At 40.9% G+C, this 21,095-nt stretch overlaps 1 protein-coding gene across 1 annotated transcript in view; it reads left to right on the top strand.

The window, feature by feature from the left end:
• Positions 1–14,198, top strand: part of LOC115949475 (probable ATP-dependent RNA helicase DDX10) — a 60,302-nt gene extending 46,104 nt beyond the window's left edge. The window contains exons 5-6 of the mRNA XM_031066049.1: positions 3,975–4,108; positions 13,504–14,198. Coding sequence (XP_030921909.1) covers positions 3,975–4,108; positions 13,504–13,693 — 324 coding nt within the window. The 3' untranslated portion in view covers positions 13,694–14,198. The remainder of the gene's footprint in view (positions 1–3,974; positions 4,109–13,503) is intronic.
• The last annotated feature ends 6,897 nt before the right edge of the window (positions 14,199–21,095 follow it).

The following is a 21,095-nucleotide window of genomic DNA, read 5'->3' as shown; positions in this document are numbered from 1 at the left end:
GAATGTTATAAAACCTCTCTGTATGTATTAATGGGTTCCATCATAAACGTGATGCAAAAGCAACTTCTGTTTTCATCTAAAAACTAATTGTCAAAAAGAAGAAAATTGAGAAAATTCGGAATGCTGCCAGATCTTTCAAGATTCTTTATTTTTAAATATCCTGTTATATGAGCCATAATATGCTAAAATTCTGAAAGTTGTGTACCTGTGTTGGGTAACCTCCTAGCAGTGTTTAGAACTTAGCTTTTCTTGGCATTACAATCACAGGCATCCCTTATTGGGAGAGGCATAATAGCAAAAACTAAAGGGTGGCATAGCTCAAAAAGGACAGAGTATTAAGTGTGATGGACTCAAGTGTGATCAAATTCTAACCAGACCGTAAGAGTTTTGTTTCCAGCTAATTGGAAATATTCTCCCACTGTGCTTTGTCAAGTACTATCTACAGAACTGATAGTGCTTAAGCAATTATTTCTCCCCTCTCAACCTGGTTGCTAGAAACTGATAAATTGCCTAAAGTGTTGAACATCAAAAGTGCAACTCTAGACAATTTAATTGGAGGGAAAAAAACTTCTTAAACTAGAAAAAAAAACTGTCTTAAATTAGATATAAATTTAATACCATAATAAATATGTATTTTAGAAATGAAATCTAAATACAGTATTTTTCTATCTACAGGTCTTCATGTAGATAGAAGTTCTGCTATTTTTTTTTCTTCTGATGGTAGTCAGATAATTGCCATCTCAGTACCTATTGCCTGGTAGAAATGAGAGATCATTCTGGTTTTTTTGAACATTCAAGTCCCTTGGGTGTCTGAGGTGCATCAGTTTCTTAATTTTAAGTTTCTCTTAGCCTGCCTAACTCATTTACCTGAGCTCCATCAGCCATTCAGGCCCCCTTAGGAGGAGGGGAAGTTATCATTACATCTTGTAACAAAGACAGAAGATGAATTGGAGGTATTCTGTTGATAAATATGGCAAAAGCTCTAGAGGAGCCTGTCCTGTCTGTGTCACAGGGTGTATGTTTTCAAAATGACTGCAATAAAGTCAAATGTGATTGTTGGCTTGGTACAATGTGGAATGTTGACGGCAACAAGGTTTCCAAAACTTCCAGCGCAGAAATTTTGCTGGATTTTTCTGAGATGTTGAGTTTGCATAAGAAGAATCTCTTCTTCAGAGGGAGACTGTGTGAATGCAAAAATTATTGCATCTCAGTGTCATGTTCAAACTGAAAGTCTTTGTGCAGGTTTCTGTGGAACTAGAATTACAAAATACATGGCCTAGTGTGGTACAAAGAGAGAGAGCTTGTCATCCCTGAACAGAGTCAAAAGATGATTGCCACCAAATTCAGTTCTCTTGGCCAGCCTAATTTGATGTCTTTGATGTCAAGCATGGCATGTTTCCTTCCACAGCTGAGCTTCACAATAAGTACACACTCCAAAGTGGGTGTTACATTGCAGCCAGCCTTAGACATGAAGTATAGGCCATCAAAATCTCTTCTTCTAAACTCTTTTGATGGTGATTGCCTTAGGACAAGTCTAGTCCTGAGTCTGTAAATTGCATCCTAGTTGTGTCTGAAGAACTTTTACACGTGTTATTTTGAACTATGATTTTACTTCTTTTCTCCAGCTCTTGTGGTGAGTAATGTGAAGTCACAAGATTTCTTCTTCTTGACTGGCTGATATTCATTTGAAGTGAGAGAGGAAAAATAATGAGTTTCTGTTGTTCAGCTGTGGATGATAAATGTTCCTGCTCAGGTTCTTAACATTTTCAGGGTCTTAGAAATATTTTAATGAATATGTAAGCAGTGATACTTACAAGAAATACAGCCTCGTGATTCCTGATGAGTGAAAAAGGCATCTTTGCCAATTATTTCTTTTGCTGTAGCAAGCATTATGTTTAACACTTCTCTGCATATTTTCTGCTGGACAAAATTAATATGAATATGTAATTAAAGCGAGGGTTTGGTCTGTGTGTCACAATGGAGAATATTAATGAACAGCCCCAAGTTTTAAAAGATGACTGCCAATAAATGTTAGTAGTACAGAACTCTGTTGCATGGTGTCACACATACATATTAAAAATACATTATTTCATATAAGAGCTTTGAATGCTACTTCTCTTTCTCTTTTCTTTTCAATATAAGATTGGTATGCACCAGCTATATCAAAAGAATAGGTGCAATTGGAAGGACAAGTAAAGAGCAAATATTTAATGTTGTAAGAAATTAAAATAAGCTATAATTTAATGCAGAACGATTTTCAAATGAGAAAATTCATTAGCAAAAAGGTGACCTTAAAAATAGTTTTCTGTGGAGTTAGTAATGCTCTGTAAGATAGTACAAAGAGATGAGCTTGAAGACTTTTTTTGTAAGTAAAAACCCTGCAAAACCAAAACCAGCTTTCTTGTGAAGTGGTACCTGAAGTTCCCGAGAATCAACATGCTTTTCTGTTGGTGGTTGTTACCTTAGGAAGCTTACAGTGGTGGAGTCTGACAATGCTTTTAGTCATTTTATACACCCAACTATATATATACTTTTACTGGTATTTAAAGTAGTGAAGAACAAAGTGTGTGTTCACTATGTTTTTCTTCTGCCTTCCTCTGCCAGACTGCAAATCTGGCTTTTGTCCCTTTCTTCTACTTGCTTTTAGTACACTGCAGAAGTGTCACTAGTCAAGCAAGAATGGACTCTTGCAGTGGTGACTAATCTTATCCTTCACCAGCTCATTGCCTTTCACTCACTGTGTATGCAGATATAAAAGAGACCATTGGTATGGTTTCTGTTTGACTTTTAAATTTATTTTTATTGCAGGAAGGTATATCCACATAAAGACTGTTCTTTAAAAACTTGATGATAGAAATGGTGAAAAAGCAAAACAAAAATCAACTTTAAATATATAATGATGTGAAGTTATTCATAGAATGAAAGATCATTTAAATGAGTACTGTTTTAGAAACTCAGCTGTGTGCCTGTTGATTAGATATATAAACAAAAGGTAGCAATGTCTTTAATTATAATTTCTTGGAATTCGTTTTTGCTTTCCAGCATAAATATGCATGGATCTAGGGTTCGTGTTACTTAGAAATGCCTGTAAGCTCGCTGTCTGCATTTATGTGTGCATATACAATTGCATGTGCCCTCCAGTGTATATGGTTCTTTGTGCCTACTAGCAAAAATTTACAAAAGTGGTACCATCAGTTCAGGATTAAGTGGAGCAGAACCTGTATCTGCAAAATTAGCCAGCTTTTTTATATTATCCAGGACTTCTGTGGAGCAGCATCTTCTGTGCTCTCTTTGTTAAGGAATTAGTGAGGCACTGCTGCACCCTGGGGAAATTTGCCAATGCCATCAGCTCATCTGAGATGTGCTGTGGGGTCAGAGGGAGCCTGAGACCCAGAGAGGAAGGATGAGGGGATCTGGGAAGACACCTGAAGAACATGGATCTCTTGCAGAGGATGGGTGAAACTCCCTTAAAGCAGTTAATTCAGCTTAAGCAGCTTTTTGGTTTTTAGCTGCAAGGACACCCAGATGAGTTTTAAATCAGACTATTTCATTAAATCCACCTAACAGCAGTGATTTATGTGTCCACCTGTGAGTGTCTCTTTGCCAGTGTGTTTCTGAGGGACAGTAAAGCTGCATATTACTTAGACACTTGCTCTCAGATGGCTGTTGATTAGTTGCTGCCCGGATTTCTCCTAGATTTCGTAGATTTAAGATTACAATATTGGAAAGTAGAATTTGAACATAAATCCTTGTGCTTCCTTTTTTAATAATGTTTCTTCAATCTTTAACAAACAGCCTTTGAGGAGAGTACTCATGATGACAGAAATGATTCTCTTTTCCTGGCTATGATCCTGGTGGTATTTGACTGCATTTGGGGGCAGTGGTTTTTGTTACAGCCTCCCTATTAAAGGGGTTATGACAAGTAACATGGACTTGTTTGCTTGTCTAGTAACTCTCCATTTGTCACCTCACAGGCTGAAGAGGAAACAGTGGCCTTTCTTGATCACAGTGGAAGTGAAGAAGAGTTTGATCCAAGCACTCTCCCAGATCCTGATAAATTCAAAGACTCTGATGCAGAGCAGGATTCAGAAAGTGAAGACAGCTATAGGTATGCACCATCTTCCATGTTCATTTTAAAATGATGGTTTTTATAAACTGTTTTGTTTACATGTTAGGAATTCGTCTTACAGTCCTCCTTCTCATGGGATTTAGTATTTGACTTATAAAAGTTTGTGTGTTAGGTGTTGAAGAGGAATCTGAGCTAAAGGTTACTATTTTCTTTTGTGAAGTTGTGTAAGAATGATTTTTGAGTCCATATTGAAGGGATCTTGGTGAGACTGTTTCACATGCAAAAATCTTGACTAATACTGTGGAAGTTTCATGTGTTTCTCTGGTGGTCTTACCCTCTCTGGATGCCCAGTGCCTACCAAAGCCACTCTATTACTGACCTCCTCAGCTGGACAGGGAAGAGGAAATGTAGATAACATCTCAGGGGTTGAGATAACACCAGGAGAGATTCCTCACCAGCTACTGTCATGTGTGAAGCAGACTTGACTTGTGAAGAAATGCATTTATTTATTGCCAATCACATAACAGTTGGGTAATGAGAAATAAACCCAAATCTTGAAACACCTTTTCTCCACATCTCTCTTCTTCACAGGATTAACTTAGAATTTCTTCTACATCCTCATCCTCAGCCACACAGAAGGATGGGGAATGGAGGTTGCAGTCAGTTCATGACACATTGTTTCTGCCACTCCTTTCTCCTCAGGAGAGGATCCTTTCCCTGCTCCCAAGTGGGGTCCCTCCCACAGGGGACTTCTTCCGCAATCTTCTTCAACTCTTTCCTGTAGGCTGCAATTCTTTATGAACTATTCCAGTGTGGATCCCTTCCATGGCACACAGTCCATCAGGAGCAGGTTCCTCCAGTGGGGACTCAAGTCCTGCCAGCAAATGTGAACGTGCTCCAGCATGGGCTCCTCTCTCCATGGAGCCACAGGTCCTGCCAGGACCCTGCTCCAGTGTGGGCTTCTCAAGGGATCACAGCCTTCTGGGGCTCCATGGGCTGCAGGGGCACAGCTGCCTCACCATGGCCTGGACCATGGGCTGTGGGGCAATCTCAGCTCAATGCCTAGAGCTCCTTCTGCCCTGACTTGGGGGTCTGCAGGGCTGTTTCTCTCACGTATTCTCACTGCTCTCCCTGGCTGCTTTGGCACTGTTTATTTTCCTTAACTATGCTATCCCAGAGGCACTCCCACTATCACTGATGGGCTCAGCCTTGGCCAGTAGTGCATCTGTCCTGTTTCAGAAATGCATTTCTCTTCCGTCACATTACAGGTTCTTGCGGGGTGGAAGGAAAAATGTTGAAGTAATTTAAGGATTTAATGATCCCTTTGCACCTGTGCTGTATTAAATAAATTTGTTCAGGGTAAAACTTGATAAGTTCTGTGATTCAGTATTGTTCAGACTCTTCAAGACTCAAGCGAAGGGGACTCTGAGTAGAAGCAAATATATAATAATAAATTAATTCAAATCAGTGTTTATAATTGTATGAAGCAGAAGAATTTGTTTCATGTAGTTTAATAGAAAAGCACAGGGTGGGAATGAGGATCTGTACTTGATGCCAACATATTGTGGGAAGATGAAGGGATACAACATGAAGTCCTGTGGTTTACTGCAACAAGAAGGCCACTTGTGTGTTTCTGACAAACAATGTATCATGTAACAGATTGAGAAGGATGATCTTGACACCTAAATGGGAGCATAGATGTCTAAGTTCATAAAGCTCTTGCTTTTCACATCTGAATCGAGTGAATCCTGGGGCTAGATTGTCCTTACCCATGTGTCACTGTGTGTTGTGGAGTCAGTATGCAGGACTGGTTGTGGGACATGGATTTAAGGACTAGATAACCCTCAGTTAACAGGCTGGTGGCCATGTCCCTTGGAGCCTGTTCACCAGTGAATGCCAGTAGAACTGACAAGGATGGGGAAAAGCATTGCTTTTTCTGAGCAGCAGTAAATCTCTCCTTCTTTGTGTGAGGGGTGTATGTATTCATACATCACATTTTGTATTGATCCTTTCCGCAGAATGTCAGTTAGACTCAAGATTAGCTCCACTTTAAGAATAAAAGTTGACAGAGGTGGACAGATTTTTGGCGGTGGTAGTAAGTACAGACTTTTGTTGGATCAGTGGCTGATCTGGCCCCCCTAGAGTCAGGTCATGCACTCTTAAGGAGAGCAAGGACTTAAAGAAAGTCAAGGTCCTTGATAATCTTCCCTTCCTGTGGAGTAGATTAGGAAAGAAAGAACATACACTGAAGGAAAGCAGGGAGGTTTCCTTTAATGTATCTCTAGACATACATACACTGAGCATCAAAGCTGCCTTTGGAGCTGGAGAACAGACCACTACACACGTTGAAGAAATGTGGTTTCATCAACACTGCTTACTGGAAACAGTCCTTGGCCTATCTTACTGCACCAAAATACTGAGACATTGCCCAGAAGAGCTTTAGTTGGCACCATGTGAAGCTGCAGCAGTTGTGGACAATCTAACGCCAATACTTGTGACTGCACCAAATCCATTTAACCTGTAACAGCATGACTGATACTCCCTGGGCAGGCCATGGCCAGCACAGGATTATCCATCACGTGCTGCACTGTCACCAGAGTCATCAATGGTGCTGCCTTCCAACACACCCCACTCAGGCACTCTTAGACACAGAAAGTCTGTTTGCAGCTGCTCCAAAGCTTTCATGCTCAGTGTAGATATGTCTGGTGAGGTGGTCTGAGCACCCTGTAGAAGACTTTTGAGAAAGAGCAAGGTACAGTGAAGGAACTTAATTTGAGGTGTTAAATCAGCAGTCATGCCTCATGCAGCTCTCTTAGCATTGCTATTGAATTGTACGATGAGTTGCTTTTGGGGCTGGGAAATACCGACCTAATGATTTTAACAAAAACAAATCAGCTGAGAGTCACATTGGGCTTTGAGATGAGAAAACACAACTCTATTCTGTTTTATATTTCCAAAATCCAGAGATTTTGCTCAAAAAGTTGGATTAAAATAGGAATATGTTGGGCTACACTAGCTGCTCCTTGCTTTAAGGGGGGGAAAAGCTTCTAAAAGGGATAATTCATAGTAAGTGTGAGACCTAGGGTGTCTTCGTTCAAGAGTCTTTAAAAAGAGACTATCTGTCCATGGTTTCAGAAGTCAAAATCTTCTCTCTGTCCTCCCACAGAATTTTTTTAAACTGGGGGAGCTGTACAAATCATGAGTTAAATTTGCCTTTGCATAAAAACTCCCTTCCAGCCATACCTCTATAAGCAGAGTAATTAATGACTTCAAGCATGTAATATGAGATTAATTTTTGTGTATCTAGCAACATTCATCACATTTGGTTTAAGGCTATCAAATGTAAATTGTTAATGAGGTGAAAAATCTAAGAATATAGAACAAGGCAAAAGAAAAGCAGCTGGATTTCTTAAATATTCATTTTGCAATCAGATTGAGGTTTTGGTATTTCTAATTCTTCAGCTTCTTTAAATAAAAGTATTGAGGAAGAGCAAAATTCAGATTGACCTCATCATTATCTTCTTTAAATCTTTAATGGGTGCAACTGATCACATTAACTCCTAGATCAGCATGGAGAAGATCTTGGACATGAGGGGAAACATCTTAGTTCTGGTGCTGTTTTGTTTGTGACTTTATGGACAGTCACCAGGTGACAACTGTGCAAGTTAGTAGTCAATGCTACTTTGTTGTGTGCCTTCCTTTATTTATTAAAATTATGGGCAAATTGCAGTTTCTTACAGCTTCTTCTTACAGCAGGATGCTGATGATGACCTGCTAAGTTTTAGGTCATTCTTGATGAGGTTCACATTGCATTGTCTTTTGAGATGATTTATCAGCAAATCATGGTGCTCCTTCTAAAATGGATTGTTCAGGTCATATCTGTGACTTTGTGAAGGCCAGAACTTAATGTTGTGATGGCCAGAAAAGCACCATAGGAGAGACATTATAAAAGGTCTCAGTTTAAAAGCCTTGGTCATTCTGATTAGCTGCAAAATTGGACATTGAGGTATTGAATTGCTCTTGATAGAGGCTTATATATTTGATTTTAGAGGCGTTTTGATTTATATCAGTGGAATGACCAGTAAGGGAATCAGAATCATTTAGGGTGAAAAAGACCTTTAAGATCAAACTGTTAACCCAGCCAAGTCCCACTAAACCACATACCTCAGTGCCACATGTACAGTCTTATAAGTACCTTAAGGAATGGTGACTTCACCACCTCCCTGGGCAACCTGTTCCAGGACTTGACGGCAAGCCTTTTGGTGAAGAACTATTTCCTGTTATCTAATCTAAACCTCTACTGGTGCAATTTGAGGCTGTTTCCTCTTGTCCCTGTCACTTGTTACCTGGCAGAAGAGGCTCACCCCACCTGGCTGCACACTCCTCTCAGGCAGCTTTGAAGAGCAGTAAGGTGCCCCTTGAGCCTCCTTTTCTCCAGGCTGAACACCCCCAGCTCCCTCAGCTGCTCCTCACAGCACTTGTGCTCCAGACCCTTCCCCCGCTCTGTTGCCCTTCCCTGGACCCGCTCCAGCCCCTCAATGTCTCTCTTGCACTGAGGGGCCCAGAACTGAGCACAGGATTGGAGCTGTGGCCTCCGCAGTGCTGGGTACAGAGGGACGGTCACTGCCCTGCTCCTGCTGGCCACAGCCTGGCTGATCCAGGCCAGGATGCCATCGGCCTTCTGGGCCACCCGGGCACACTCTGCCTCATGTTCAGCTGCTGTTGACCAGCACCCCCAGGTCCTGTTCGCCCAGGCAGCTGCCCAACCACTGCCCCCAGCCTGCAGCACTGCCTGGGGCTGTTGTGACCCCAGTGCAGGACACGACCTTGGCCTTGCTGAACCTCCTAGAGGTGGCCTCAGCCCATTCATCCAGCCTGTCCAGATCTAGAAAATAACACAGCACAATATATTTTAATTACCATTTTTATGTGCTGTAGCATTCTGACAGCAAGTAAGGAAGAAGCTGCACTGGGCTTTATGGAAGGGACTGCAGTAATTAATCTTCATTAGGATTGCTGCCATGGCCTTGTGAATTAAAATTTATTACATGGAAAAAGTTTTGGGCCCAGCATGTTTGATTAGCAAAATGCCAATATTTATGGGATAAATTATTCCTAACTTTTCTGAACTGTATTTTACTAGCAGATTCATTCATTATTCCTGTACATTTCTTTGCGAAAGAGCTTGTGTGCTTTGTTGCAGCCTGGAAACTTGACTCATGGCCTGTAGTTCGGTGGCGAGGGTGGTTTGTTTCCAGAGGAATGCTGGTAATCCTATGCTCCAAAGCATCCTCTGATAAATGTTAAGTGAAGCAGAGCCTGTCTAGAGATCTTGCCAGGATCACGTTGTTTAAACAACAGCTACTTGGCTGTGTGACTGCACATTTCAAATGGCTGATTCTCAAGCATTTAAAATCTAAATGTTACAGCTTGTTAAGACATTGCTTACAGCCCAGAAGCAAGTTAAATACTAACAATTAAAGTTTTCTCTTTTTCCCTGGTATTACCTGAAAATATACTTGTGAGTTTATTTTGTGGTAGTTTAGAATTTCTTGGTATATAACTGTCAGGGTCATAGTTAGATCCCATTTCCCAGATGCCATTCAGATACACTGGTGTTTCAGGGAAAGGATTCATAAACTGTACTTTAATGTTTGAGTCATAAATATTTCCTACCAAATGATAGCATCTTACTTAAGTGTTACAGCTGAGGAAATGGTGGCCACAGAAATTACTGTGCCTATTGATAAGTTGGCTATTGATAGCTCCTCACCTGTGTAAACACAAAGTAAATCCTTTCATCAGGCAGCCTCAGACTGCATGGATTGTTCAGGCAGCTGAAAAGCTTAATTTCGCCAGATGGTAAAAGGAAGGAATTGTAAGCCAGATGCACATGCCACTTTTGAAATGTTATTAGTAGAAGACAAAAGGATGCACTGGCCTTGGTTTGGATCTGAATTGGGGATTGCTTTCTAACTGAGTCGTTCTGCTAGAAAATAATTTACCTTAGCATAACTTTTGTTGGCAATTTGTGAACACGAGCTGGTAGTACATCAGTTTGTGTGTTTGTAAGGAATGAGGGGCCATTTATGTCCATGGAAACGACAAAAGGACTGGCTTTACAGGGTGACAGGCCTTCAGTTAATGGAGACTGAGGAGGAATTCATTTGACAGTAAGTGCACAAGTTATTCCTTTATAGCTGCTTTTGCTCACTGAGTCCTTTCACATTTGGAACTGAGAGTTATCCCTGTTACAACTCCTCCAAAGAGCTTTCTGTTCATACAGCTAAGGAAAAGCACCCTGAATGAGTACAAGATGTCTCTGAGCATCATGATGCCACACATTTTTCATCTCCCTTTTAAAATTGCCACTATCACCTTTTGTAAAAGCCACAACTCTGACTGGTCCTTAAGAGCCCTTTCCACACCACCCAAACCAGTGCTGGTAAAAATCCATCCTGGAGGAACAGGGATGGGTGTTGGACTTGCTGTTCTTCAAAGGTCCCTTTCAACTCAAATCATTCTGTGGACAGTCAGTCTGTCTTCCTTCTGCATCTGAAAATTAGGAACATCTTATTGATACATTTCACATGATTCTCTGTTTACCGGCTGGAGCTGTTGTTAAGAAATACTGTTTGGCATCTACTTTTTGTGCATTATGAAAACACAGCTATTTTGCTCTCTTCATTGCTTGTTGCTTTTGCTGCTGCGGCTTCCTGTGTTATACATTCCTCTTTATTCACCTCTCCAGGTCACAGCCCAGCTGGGGTCAAATTAGTGTGAAAATACGCTTGCCTGTGTGTAGATGCATCTTCTGTTTACACTGCTGATCAAGCTGCACAATCCCTCAGTAACAGTAAGGAGCAGCCTGACTCAGCAGAATTATCCCACAAAACTTATGATGACAATTATTCATAATTGTGTTGATGTGCTTTTGTTTGTGGAAAAAGCTGAGGAATCTCACAGTTCAGTTCCTTCTGAACGTGTTTTATATTTAAATGTTTTACCTTATAGATATCTATGCCTAAGGTCTCTGAAACTCCAGAAGTGATTATAATTTTTGGTGTTTAAAGTCTGCTGTTTCATAGCTTGTAGGTACAAATGCATAGCTTGTGAGGTTTCTTCAGGGTTTTAATTGCTCAGATGTTTTTAACTAATGTCCTAGATGAAGCATTAGTCAATTATGAATGCAAACTGGGCTTCAGAGTCCGTTCAAAGACTGGAAATAATTGGCTCTTTTGCAAACAAGCTAAAATGCTTTTACTTAATGAGGCCTTTCTTGAGCTTTTAAAGTGAACCCCTACAGTCTGTCCTGATCAAAGTGAACACCATGAAACTCCAGCCCAGACCCACACTGTCCACTTGGAAAAGTGAGAATTCTTTCTGCTTCAGTATATTTTCATATCCTGTCAGTATAGCTTCAGCATTTATGGAATATCTTATGCACTACAGAGAGAAATATGAGAGAAATATTCCTTTCCCCAGAAAAGGAATAAAATGTTGGTAGCAAGCCCTGAAAAGCCACCCCCATGCAAATGACAGCTCAAAGACAGCAAAGTTGTTATATCCTGTGAATTGCAGGAAGAGTGAGTATTTGGAGCAGTCATCATCTATTCATGAATCATCACTGAATGTTTTTGGTTGGAGGGGACCTTCTACATCATCCAGGTCCAGCAGTCCCTGCCGTGGGCAAGGACACCCTTCACTAGGCCACGTTTCTTTACACTCCTTTCTCTTGGGTAGGCAAGGAAGAACAATATAAAGGTAGGGTATTTCATTTGCCTTAATTGTGGAAATGCAGGGTGTTTCTTATAGGATTTCCCTCCTTCCTCTGGGCTGTAATGAGTAGGCAGGAGGTGGCACAGTTCTTCTGTGCAAGGTGGGATGGATCAAAGATGGAGGCAGGTCATACTTGTGCAGCCCATCAGTACAAGGCCATCAGATCTCCTGTAACAATTCCTTCATCTCTGTGGAGGGGCAGCCAGAAAGCACAGTGTACAAGCTGCATTGTGCTGCTGATCCCTCTCAGAGAGCATTTGGGAATTCGCTGAAAACTGCTGTGTTTGAGGTTGATGTTTGGGTTAGGCTGGTTTCTAGTGAGTGGTGAAACCAGCATTTCACAGACTGTTAACTAGCCCTATTAATGGGAAAAAATTAAGTGGGCAGCTGAAGGTGGGTTGAGTTGGGCTTTGGGTTCCTTTGCTGTGTTGATTCTAAGGACAGTATTCCCCAGAAAGAGCTATTTGTTGTAACTGCTGTTTCTAATTGTTAAATGTCTAAACAGTATTTCTGAATGGAACTGTTCACAAGCATTACATTTACATTTAAGCCATTGTAAAAACTATGGACATGAAAAAATGAAATGTTGTTGAAACATTTTTAAGTAAACTGAATTTTCTGAGTAGAAATTTGACAAATTTTAATTGAAAATCTGAATTTAACCAACTTTTTTAGAAAAGCCTTAACTCCGTTTCTGAAGCTCCATTTCAATTTTTGTTATATTTTAAAAAATACAAACACAAAAAGCTGAGAATGCTGTTTTGTTCCAGTTAGTTTGTTTGGATGGAATGATTTGGGGTGTGGAGGTTTGCATTTTACTAGTTTTGGGGTATGAATGCTACCCTACAGTATACATCTGTTCACAGATATATCTTAGAATAGATTTTATTCAATTGTTTTAAATTTAGATAAGAAGATTTATAGCATTTTTAGAATGTTTTGGACAAAAAACACATGAAGATACATGAAAGCTCTGTCTTTCCTCCCATTGTTGTCACATGGCATGTGGTAGAAGCCAGGGTGATAAAACAGATTGGCAGCTGTTTCATCCAGATTGAAGGCTGCAAAAGGCAGTTCATTCAAGTCTTTTAAAACAGCAGAAGAAATAGGAATTCACCTGGGAAAATTACTGGGTTTTCCTCTTCCTCTCATGGCAAAGAGGTGTTTAGTAGCTTCCAAGGAAAATGTCTGAAAGAATGGGAAAGAGCGATCAAATGAGATAGTCTCAGATCAAAACTGTATTAAGTGTAGGATTTGTCAATGAAAGGACAGTTCTTATATTTTTATTTTTGGTGCATATTTACTGTTGGCAATATCTTGAATGCAGGTCAAGGTCCACTGGCACATCACGAAATCAGTTTTGTCAAGTTGTCTGTTGCTGTATTAGGCAGCACATATTAGATAAGACTTATAGCAATATCCTGATACACTGTAATCAATTAAGACAGCAGAACATCCACCACCACTTCGGTCTGAGAGCAGCTCTAACTTAGGCATTCAGAGTTCATCAGCTTCCATTTCTTCACCCTTTTGAATTGTAATTTTGTTTGCTCTTATCTTGACACAAATTTGCCTTGTTTAAAAGGAATTGTTAGATTACATGATGATATTGATTACCACAGTTGTTAAAAAGACTAATTGATTTTTTTCTGCAGTGAACTTGAGGAGGAGACTGGAAGAAAGAAGAGAAGCTATAGCAACACTGCCACAGCAGAAGAAATGCCACTGAAAAGAAAAAAGATGCATTTCAGCCACGAGGAGGACCCCTGTTTGCCCTTAGATACTGGGCTTTCTCTGGCAGAGGATGAAGAGCTTGTACTGCATCTGCTCAACAGTCACAACTAATTATTTTTTCTGCAGGTTTTCTTCTCTGGGACATTTCCACAATTTTGTCAGTAGTTTACACAAAATGAATTTGGCATCTGGGCAGCTGGATCCGCGTGAATGTAGATAAATGGGTTCCACGTGCAATGGGATTGCCTTAGATTGGCTCATAGGTTATAGACAACGTTTAGTTTGATTTATAAGGCTTTCTAAATGAACTTTTCATCCTGAATCCCCAGGTGTCATTTTGCAGTAGCCTGTTCATAATTTTAAATCTCCAAGTTTTGAAACAATTACCTTCTTTTATTTTCATCTTGCTTTAAATGAAAACAGGATGTTCCTTTCTTGACCATGCCAAGTTTGTTATTCTGGAAGATATATGTGTACTAAAATTTTTAAGGAAGAAATGCTGTTGGCAGCTCAGATCATATTACTTAAAAATGAAGTATGTACTTTCTTCTGTGTATAAGGCACATGTTTTAAGAATATTTTAATAAAAATTTCTAGAGCCTTGATGTAAACTTAACTGTCTCTTTCAGCTTTGTTATGAAAGCTTATATTTATCCCTCAGGTATCACTTCTGTTATGATTCTGTCACTGGTGTTAGGCAATTCAGAAAACAACATTTAGAAGCTAAAACTGAGTCTTGTCTTTGAATCCCATATGAGTGAGAACACATTGTCTCATAGTAGTATCTGTTTGGTCTTTCCATATGTCCATATGAACATATTAAATACTCCATTTTTGTCAATAACACTCTTTTTTTGTCATAGGAATCTATCATCACCTATTCAGTACAACCCTTTCCGCCTCTCCCTATACTTTATCTTTTAGCTCAGTTACCCAAAACTGAAAATATACTGCAAATTCTTGCCTCCAAATGTTTCTTCCACTGTTCTGCCAGCAGGCAGGGTATCATAAAAACAATATTATAGGCAGAGCACATCTGCCATCTGCTCCTTCCTGACAATGTGGAATGAGAAGAAATGACTGAGTTTCACAAACAGCTAAACATGAAAGATGGGACCTGCTTGGCAGCTGATGCACAGTGTTTGTTTAGTCTACAGTGCCACAGTGGGCCTGGAAAATGTTGTGATCTGGGACCAGCATCACTGATGAATCTGTTAATGAAGAAGGATCTGCTGTGGTGCTGCTGTGACTGGTCCACGTGTCCCGTGTGCCATCCTGTGAATGGTTGCACTGAATGTAATGAGCAGCCTCAGCAAAATATCTGTCTGTGCTGGGATAGCAGAGCTCCTGCTCCTGTAGCTGTGGAGGAAGACAGAGAACTGCAGTGCAGAGAGCTCCACCAGCAGAAAGCTGCTCAAAGATCATTTGGGTATGGATGACAACACATACAGTGGTGTGTACTTCCTGGAGATATTCAGAGATCCATAGTGTACTTGGTGGTGGTCAGTTGTCTTGTACATCACCTGATGTCTCTCAAATCAAAGCTTTTCTCTAAGAAGCATGAACAGTTGTGGTTGAGGCAAGCAAGTAAAAAACCAAAAGACGTAATGTTTCTGACTAGAACATTCTTGTATGCCGAAGTGGGAGAGAGATGTTCTTACCTACTAAACAATAAGACTACAATTTAAATTATACATACTGGAAGTATTGTGGTGCACATCTTGTGATGGTGTTTTAATTGTCTGCATAAAAATAATTGTTTCAAGTGCTTTTACTTTTGTATTTCTATATAATGAAATTTCTAATGTATTTGTGTTGTTTGATATAAAGCCACTGTTTCTTGAATCCTTATGAATTTGCCCATCTACTTCAAATGTGTCCATCCTTTGGTGTGTATATAAAGAATGAAAAAGAAGAGGGAAGGGGCTTAAGGCAGATGCTCCATGCCACGAGTGTATGTAAGAACAGGTAACTGCTGCATATGCTAGAAATGCTAAGACGAAAAAATTCAGCATTTTTGGGAAGCAGCTGTGGTTCTGGGTTGTCATTCCTGTCAGCTGTAGGTCTGCTTTAAGGGGCTCCTCACCAGCCCTGCTTTTAGCAGTGTTTTTCTGGTCTAAGCAAAGAAGCACAAATAGACAAAACAAATACCAGTCTCAGGACTGACTTGACTGAAGGACTTTTTCCAGGGAGCTTGTTTCAGTTCGCACCTGGGGACCTCTCAGTCTGATGCCAAAAAACCTGGCATGTGTGTCCAGGGCTAATGGGCAGGTGGAGCAAGGCTGGCTGGGCATGCCACCCATCATCTATTTCCTTTTTTCCTGGTCCCAGGCATGCCACTGTAGTATCAGAATAAATCCCAGGCTCTCGCAAGGTTGTACTTCATAGCATTATAGTCCCAGCTTACACAGGAGAAGTGGAAGTGGGGAAATCATAGCCAAAGGCTTCCTTGATAACTTTATGTAGTTGATCTGCACCTCCTAAATCACTTGTGGTTTACCAAGAGCACCCTCCCACTTGGCATCTGAACTGCCTTCTGTTCAGAATTGTAACCTTCAGGTGTTGCAGTGTCTGCTGGGATGGGTTTTAGGCTTCTTCACCCCTGTAACTGCAACCTATGGAAAATCCCCTTTGGAGACTTCTTCAGGAGGGGTGGAAGAGTCTGAGTAAGGTGCTGAGTATTTTCCAAGGCCAGTGGCCAGGAGACATTCTTAAACTGCCAAGCAGGAAGTCTTGTTTTAATTAATGCATTTTCAGATCAGTTTGCATTTTTGTATTATCTTAATAGTGGTTGATTTCCTTCTGCTGCTAGAATGGCTCTAGTGTGTTGATTTATAGCTGGATATAGTATTTATTAAGATCTAGTACATGTAGCTAATTCTCAAGATATACATTAGGCATTTGTGTAATGACATAGTTTGGTCAGCTTTTATTCAGAATCAACTTTTCTCTTTGTTGTCTACAAAATAATGAAGCTTTTTGTTTGCCAGATAATTTATTGCAATTTGTTTGAAGCCTCTTTGGATGAAAACTGGAAGTCAGGTAAAAGTCAGGAGAGCATTGAAGAGTTTGGGTTTTTTAGATGGGTTAAATGGACTGACACTAGATGTGCTAGCTACTGAAGACCCCCAGCTTGCAGTATTTTCATGAGGCACATAAAGTGTGTCATGGCAGAGGCAGTATTAACCACAGCATCATAGAAGTTTCTGTTCAGCATTCACTTTGTAAAGACCTTAACCTTATTGATGCTGCACATTTAATTGTGTGAAGAGTATAAGAAATTTAGGCTCTAACATAAGGCATTGCAAATTAATATTAAAAATTTTACATGGGTATTTTTCCTTAAATATTAAATGAATAGAAATAAAAAATAATTTCTCCTGCCACTGACTGAGTTCAGCGGGAGCATTGATTGGTGTGTCCTGCCGTCTGGCCATACTCATAAAGAGAGAGAAATGCCTGAAGCAACACATTAAAAACCAGAGAGCTGTGGTAGAGAACATTCATTTCAGGCTATAAAACATAGTACAAGATCTGAAGATACTGAAGTGACCCTGTGGGTTCCTGTAATCCTGGATATATATGACTAAACGGCTACTAAATACAAGAAGAAAATGTCTCTTAGTAAAGGCTGCTAATGGGTATTTTTCTTTATCGTGCTGCTCTCTGGTTTGACCTGATTGATGCTTATATCCTGTGAGAGATGGAGTATGCCTTGGAGCAGGGATGCTGAGCTGTGGTAGGCTGCAGCTGCTGCAGAAATGGCCACTGTGGCTCAGGGTGCTCCTGCTTTATGCTGCAGGTCACTGCCCCAGCTGTAACCTTCCTGTGGCAAATAACCTGAGGTTTAAAATATGCTGGTTGGTTCTGTCCTGGAAGAGATGACTCCTTACGCTGCTCATTTTGGGAATTGGGCAGAAGGCTTGTGATAGGCAGCTGAAGGACAGTAACACTTGTGCAGCAGCCACTTCTGTTGCTAATTTGATAGAGACCCTGTGCAGAGTGGAGTCAAACCTTGCACCCAGCCTGCTTCAAGCTACAAGATCCAGAACACAGTTAAGGTAACTCCAAGAGACACACAATTTGCAATAAACAGTTCTAGTGAGAAAAGACTATTACCTTCACTTTTGAACCACATTTCATTAGATTTGTTTTGTTATACTACTCTCTTCTCTGGTGTTCCTAGCTCCTCTGAATTTAGTCTCACCTTTCCAAATTGGTGGTTTATTCTCAGAAGGATCTGCAAATTTTATCTTTAAAGGTGGAAGTAGATGCCAGAAAAATGCATTGCCATCATCTCTGTAAGTCATAAAAATTGCTATCAAGGCATTAGTTTATACCATGTGGACATTTCATTATAAAGTAGTGCACACTTTTATAATGAAATGCTCCCTCAACTTCAAAGGCAAATCAGTCAGTCAAAACCATCAAGGAATTAGAAAGCCTAATGCAGAAGAACATTCTTTCAGGTCTGTTAGGAGGTATTGCTATGATTAAATCAGTAGAAAGAAGTTGATCTGTTCCAAGAATGCCTTGTTCATTGTCTATTTTTGTCCATGTCTGGCCAGAAGCCATTTTTCACAAAGAAAACTATTCATCAGATTCAGTCATGTAAAAATGATTGCTTAAATTACACTGGGCTATCAGCTAGCAGCTTTACCCAGGAGTGGAATCTCTTGGGCCAATGCTATCTATAAGTTTTACACATTGTCTGAGATGTGCTTGGTCTCTAAAATGTAGATAAGTTTAATTAAACTACATTAGTTTTGTTGAGCAGTTTTTGAAATCCTTTCGTGCTGAGATGTAGCTGTGCTGAGATTTCAGAAAAACAGAGAACTGTTAAGAAGAAACTAATGAGCATTGTTCTCCTAATCACATATGGGGTCCTGGAGGAAGATAATATTCCTGGCTATGGCCTCTCTGGGACTACAGGAGTCTTCTCTGTCATGCACAGCTTGTCCTTCTGATGCTAAACCTAAGCTTCTACAAAAAAAAAGGCAACGTGTAAGTACAGGCTGTAAATTGAACTTGCTATAAATTGAACTTGCTGTTAAGCACGTTGATGTACTTGAGCTTGTCACACTTAAGGTGATATTGAATATAGCCCAGTTTTTGCAAGTCCATCATATATATATACATTGTGCTGCACTCCCTAAGGAAGTGAAACAGTTCCTCTAGTCTGGAAGGTTAATGGCCATACTCATGTGATCCCTCCCACCAAATGCATTTGATTGTACTGAAATGCAACTTGTTTTTATCCCATGAGCTCAGTGAAAGCTAATGAGTATGGCTTAGGAACTAATTTGAGCTTGCTAGTTATCACAAATGTCTCAACAAATCACACTTCAGCAGGTTACAGGCTTTTTATGCCATTTCTCTGAGTACAGCTCTTATCTATTTGAAGAGGCTACCAGTCCTTTGTGGAATTTGGTTTTGAGAGGACTTTTTCCTCTTCTTGAAGTAGATACTAACGTGAATCCTTTCCCTAGCAATGAGGAGAGTCTACTCCAGTACACTCTCAGTTGCACTCAGAAAGGTGCCAGTGTGCTTCAAACTGGTGCCCTGCTTGCCAATAAAAGCTCCTCATGGGTGGGAAGAGGCTGCCACAAGGACCTTTGCAATGGAGACACTTGTTGTCACTAGAAAGCGGATAATCATCCAGTTGGGAGATGTGATTCCTCATTTGAGTGTTACCTGCACCTGTTTCCCAAAAATTTAGGGTTTTTTTTCTTTAATCAAACGCCCAGAGTGTCTGTGCAAACCTAACCTGATCTATTTGACTGAAATGCTCATTACTGTGTGAAGAGAAAGCAAAGAAATTCTTGTAATTAAATAAATTATTTGGTGTCACTCCACTCAATATCAGACACTCAAATGATGGCAGGTCAGCTTGCAGGTGGACCCTGTTTCCAAAGGGAAACCAGATGTCCTGCTCTCAAATCCCAAGTCACGGTAAATGGCACAATTTCTGCATGGATGCTGCTAAGCTTGTCCTCAGTAGTCCTGACTTTGGAGATGGTTGGTTGGTGAAGACCTGGGACATTGCTGAGAGTCAGAATATTGAATTAGCTGTGAGGTTACAGTGAGCAGCAATCATCCTGTTTCACTCTGACTGTCTGGAATGCACAGGGCAGTGCCCATGAGCCCTTTTTGTCCTCCAAGAGATAAAGAATGATACTTCTCTTTGTCTATTTTTTTACTTTTCCTTTGTAAATCTCTCCATCCTCCATCAGGGAAATAACATTCAAAAGAACATATCGGGAGCTACCAAGCTTGGGTTTGTCATTCTCTTGCCAAAACCTTTCCTCGCCTGTCACAGGGGAGGAGCAGTCCCAGGCAGAAGCACAGTGCTCTGGCTGATGTCCCTTGGCAAACCCGTGTGCTGCAGTGTAAGGCAGTGATGAGGTGACATGAGGATGTCAGCTGTCAGGGGCTGGCCCAGGAGCCTTTTTTCCAAGCCTCTCACTGACAGCTTTTTTTAAAAAAAAACTCTGTAATTTGTTTTCCTGTTGCAGTGCCTAGCAGAGAGGCAGTGGATTGCAAAGGAGCAGCGTGCAGGGGAAGCTTGGTGTGCAGGACAGAGTTCCACTGCTGCCTTCCCTCAGGCTAAGCTCGTGTCCAGCATCTGCTCAGTGGCTGTGGCTGCTGGGAGAGATGGTCCTTGACTCACACAGCTGTTCAAAGAGTCCTCTTTATAAAGATGAGTTATCCAGCACAAGGAATAAAGTGCACTGGGTAGGATTAAGAGCTTGTATTTCTTAAATGTATGTGAGAACACGCTAATCCAGTTCCTTGTCTAATGACTAATTAAGCCCATTTACTCTTTCTGTTGTTTCTTGTAGATGCTGATACTTTTTTTTTGCAAACTGATTTGCTTCTTCAGCACCCAATTTCAGCATAAACAATGCCAATCTGTTAGTGATGCAGAATTCCCTTGGCTAAAAGAACAGCTCTCCTCCATAAACTTGCTAAATAGAATCAGGGGAGGGTGAAATTCTGCATTCAGCTCTCTTTTTTTTCCTGCCAAGCATCTGAGGTTGCAGTTCCACATCTCTGTTTGATGTGGAAGCAAAGGAGTGCAGATCTTGGCCACCTTCAGCCTGCTGCCAACCCACTCTGCCCAGGAGTGAGCAGCTCCACAATCCCACTGTGGTGGGACCTTGGCAGCAGCGCTGCTCTGCCAAGGGATGGCACCAGGCACATGCCCAAGCTCCCACCAGTGGTGTTGGCAGCAGTGTGGGGTCTGCACACAGACAAACAGCACAGGGAAAACCCCTGGGGGGTCAAAGAGTGGAAACACCAAGGACAGGGAAGCTGGAAGCAGGGAATGTTGGGGTGGGAGGTGGCCTCTTGTCTCCTGCCTGCAGGAACCTGACTGGGCCCCTAAGAGATGGTTTGAATAGGTTTGGCCATGGGAACATTCGTCTCCTGGCTGTCAGGGATTGCCTGCTCTGGGGTGGCTGTAGCTGTGGATGCAGCCATGGGGACAGGCTGTGCAATTATCCCACAGGGC

Source organism: Geospiza fortis, unplaced genomic scaffold, assembly GCF_000277835.1.
Source record: "Geospiza fortis unplaced genomic scaffold, GeoFor_1.0 scaffold16, whole genome shotgun sequence".
In the NCBI taxonomy this organism is placed as follows: domain Eukaryota; kingdom Metazoa; phylum Chordata; class Aves; order Passeriformes; family Thraupidae; genus Geospiza; species Geospiza fortis.
This window is presented reverse-complemented; position numbering and strand designations above follow the sequence as displayed.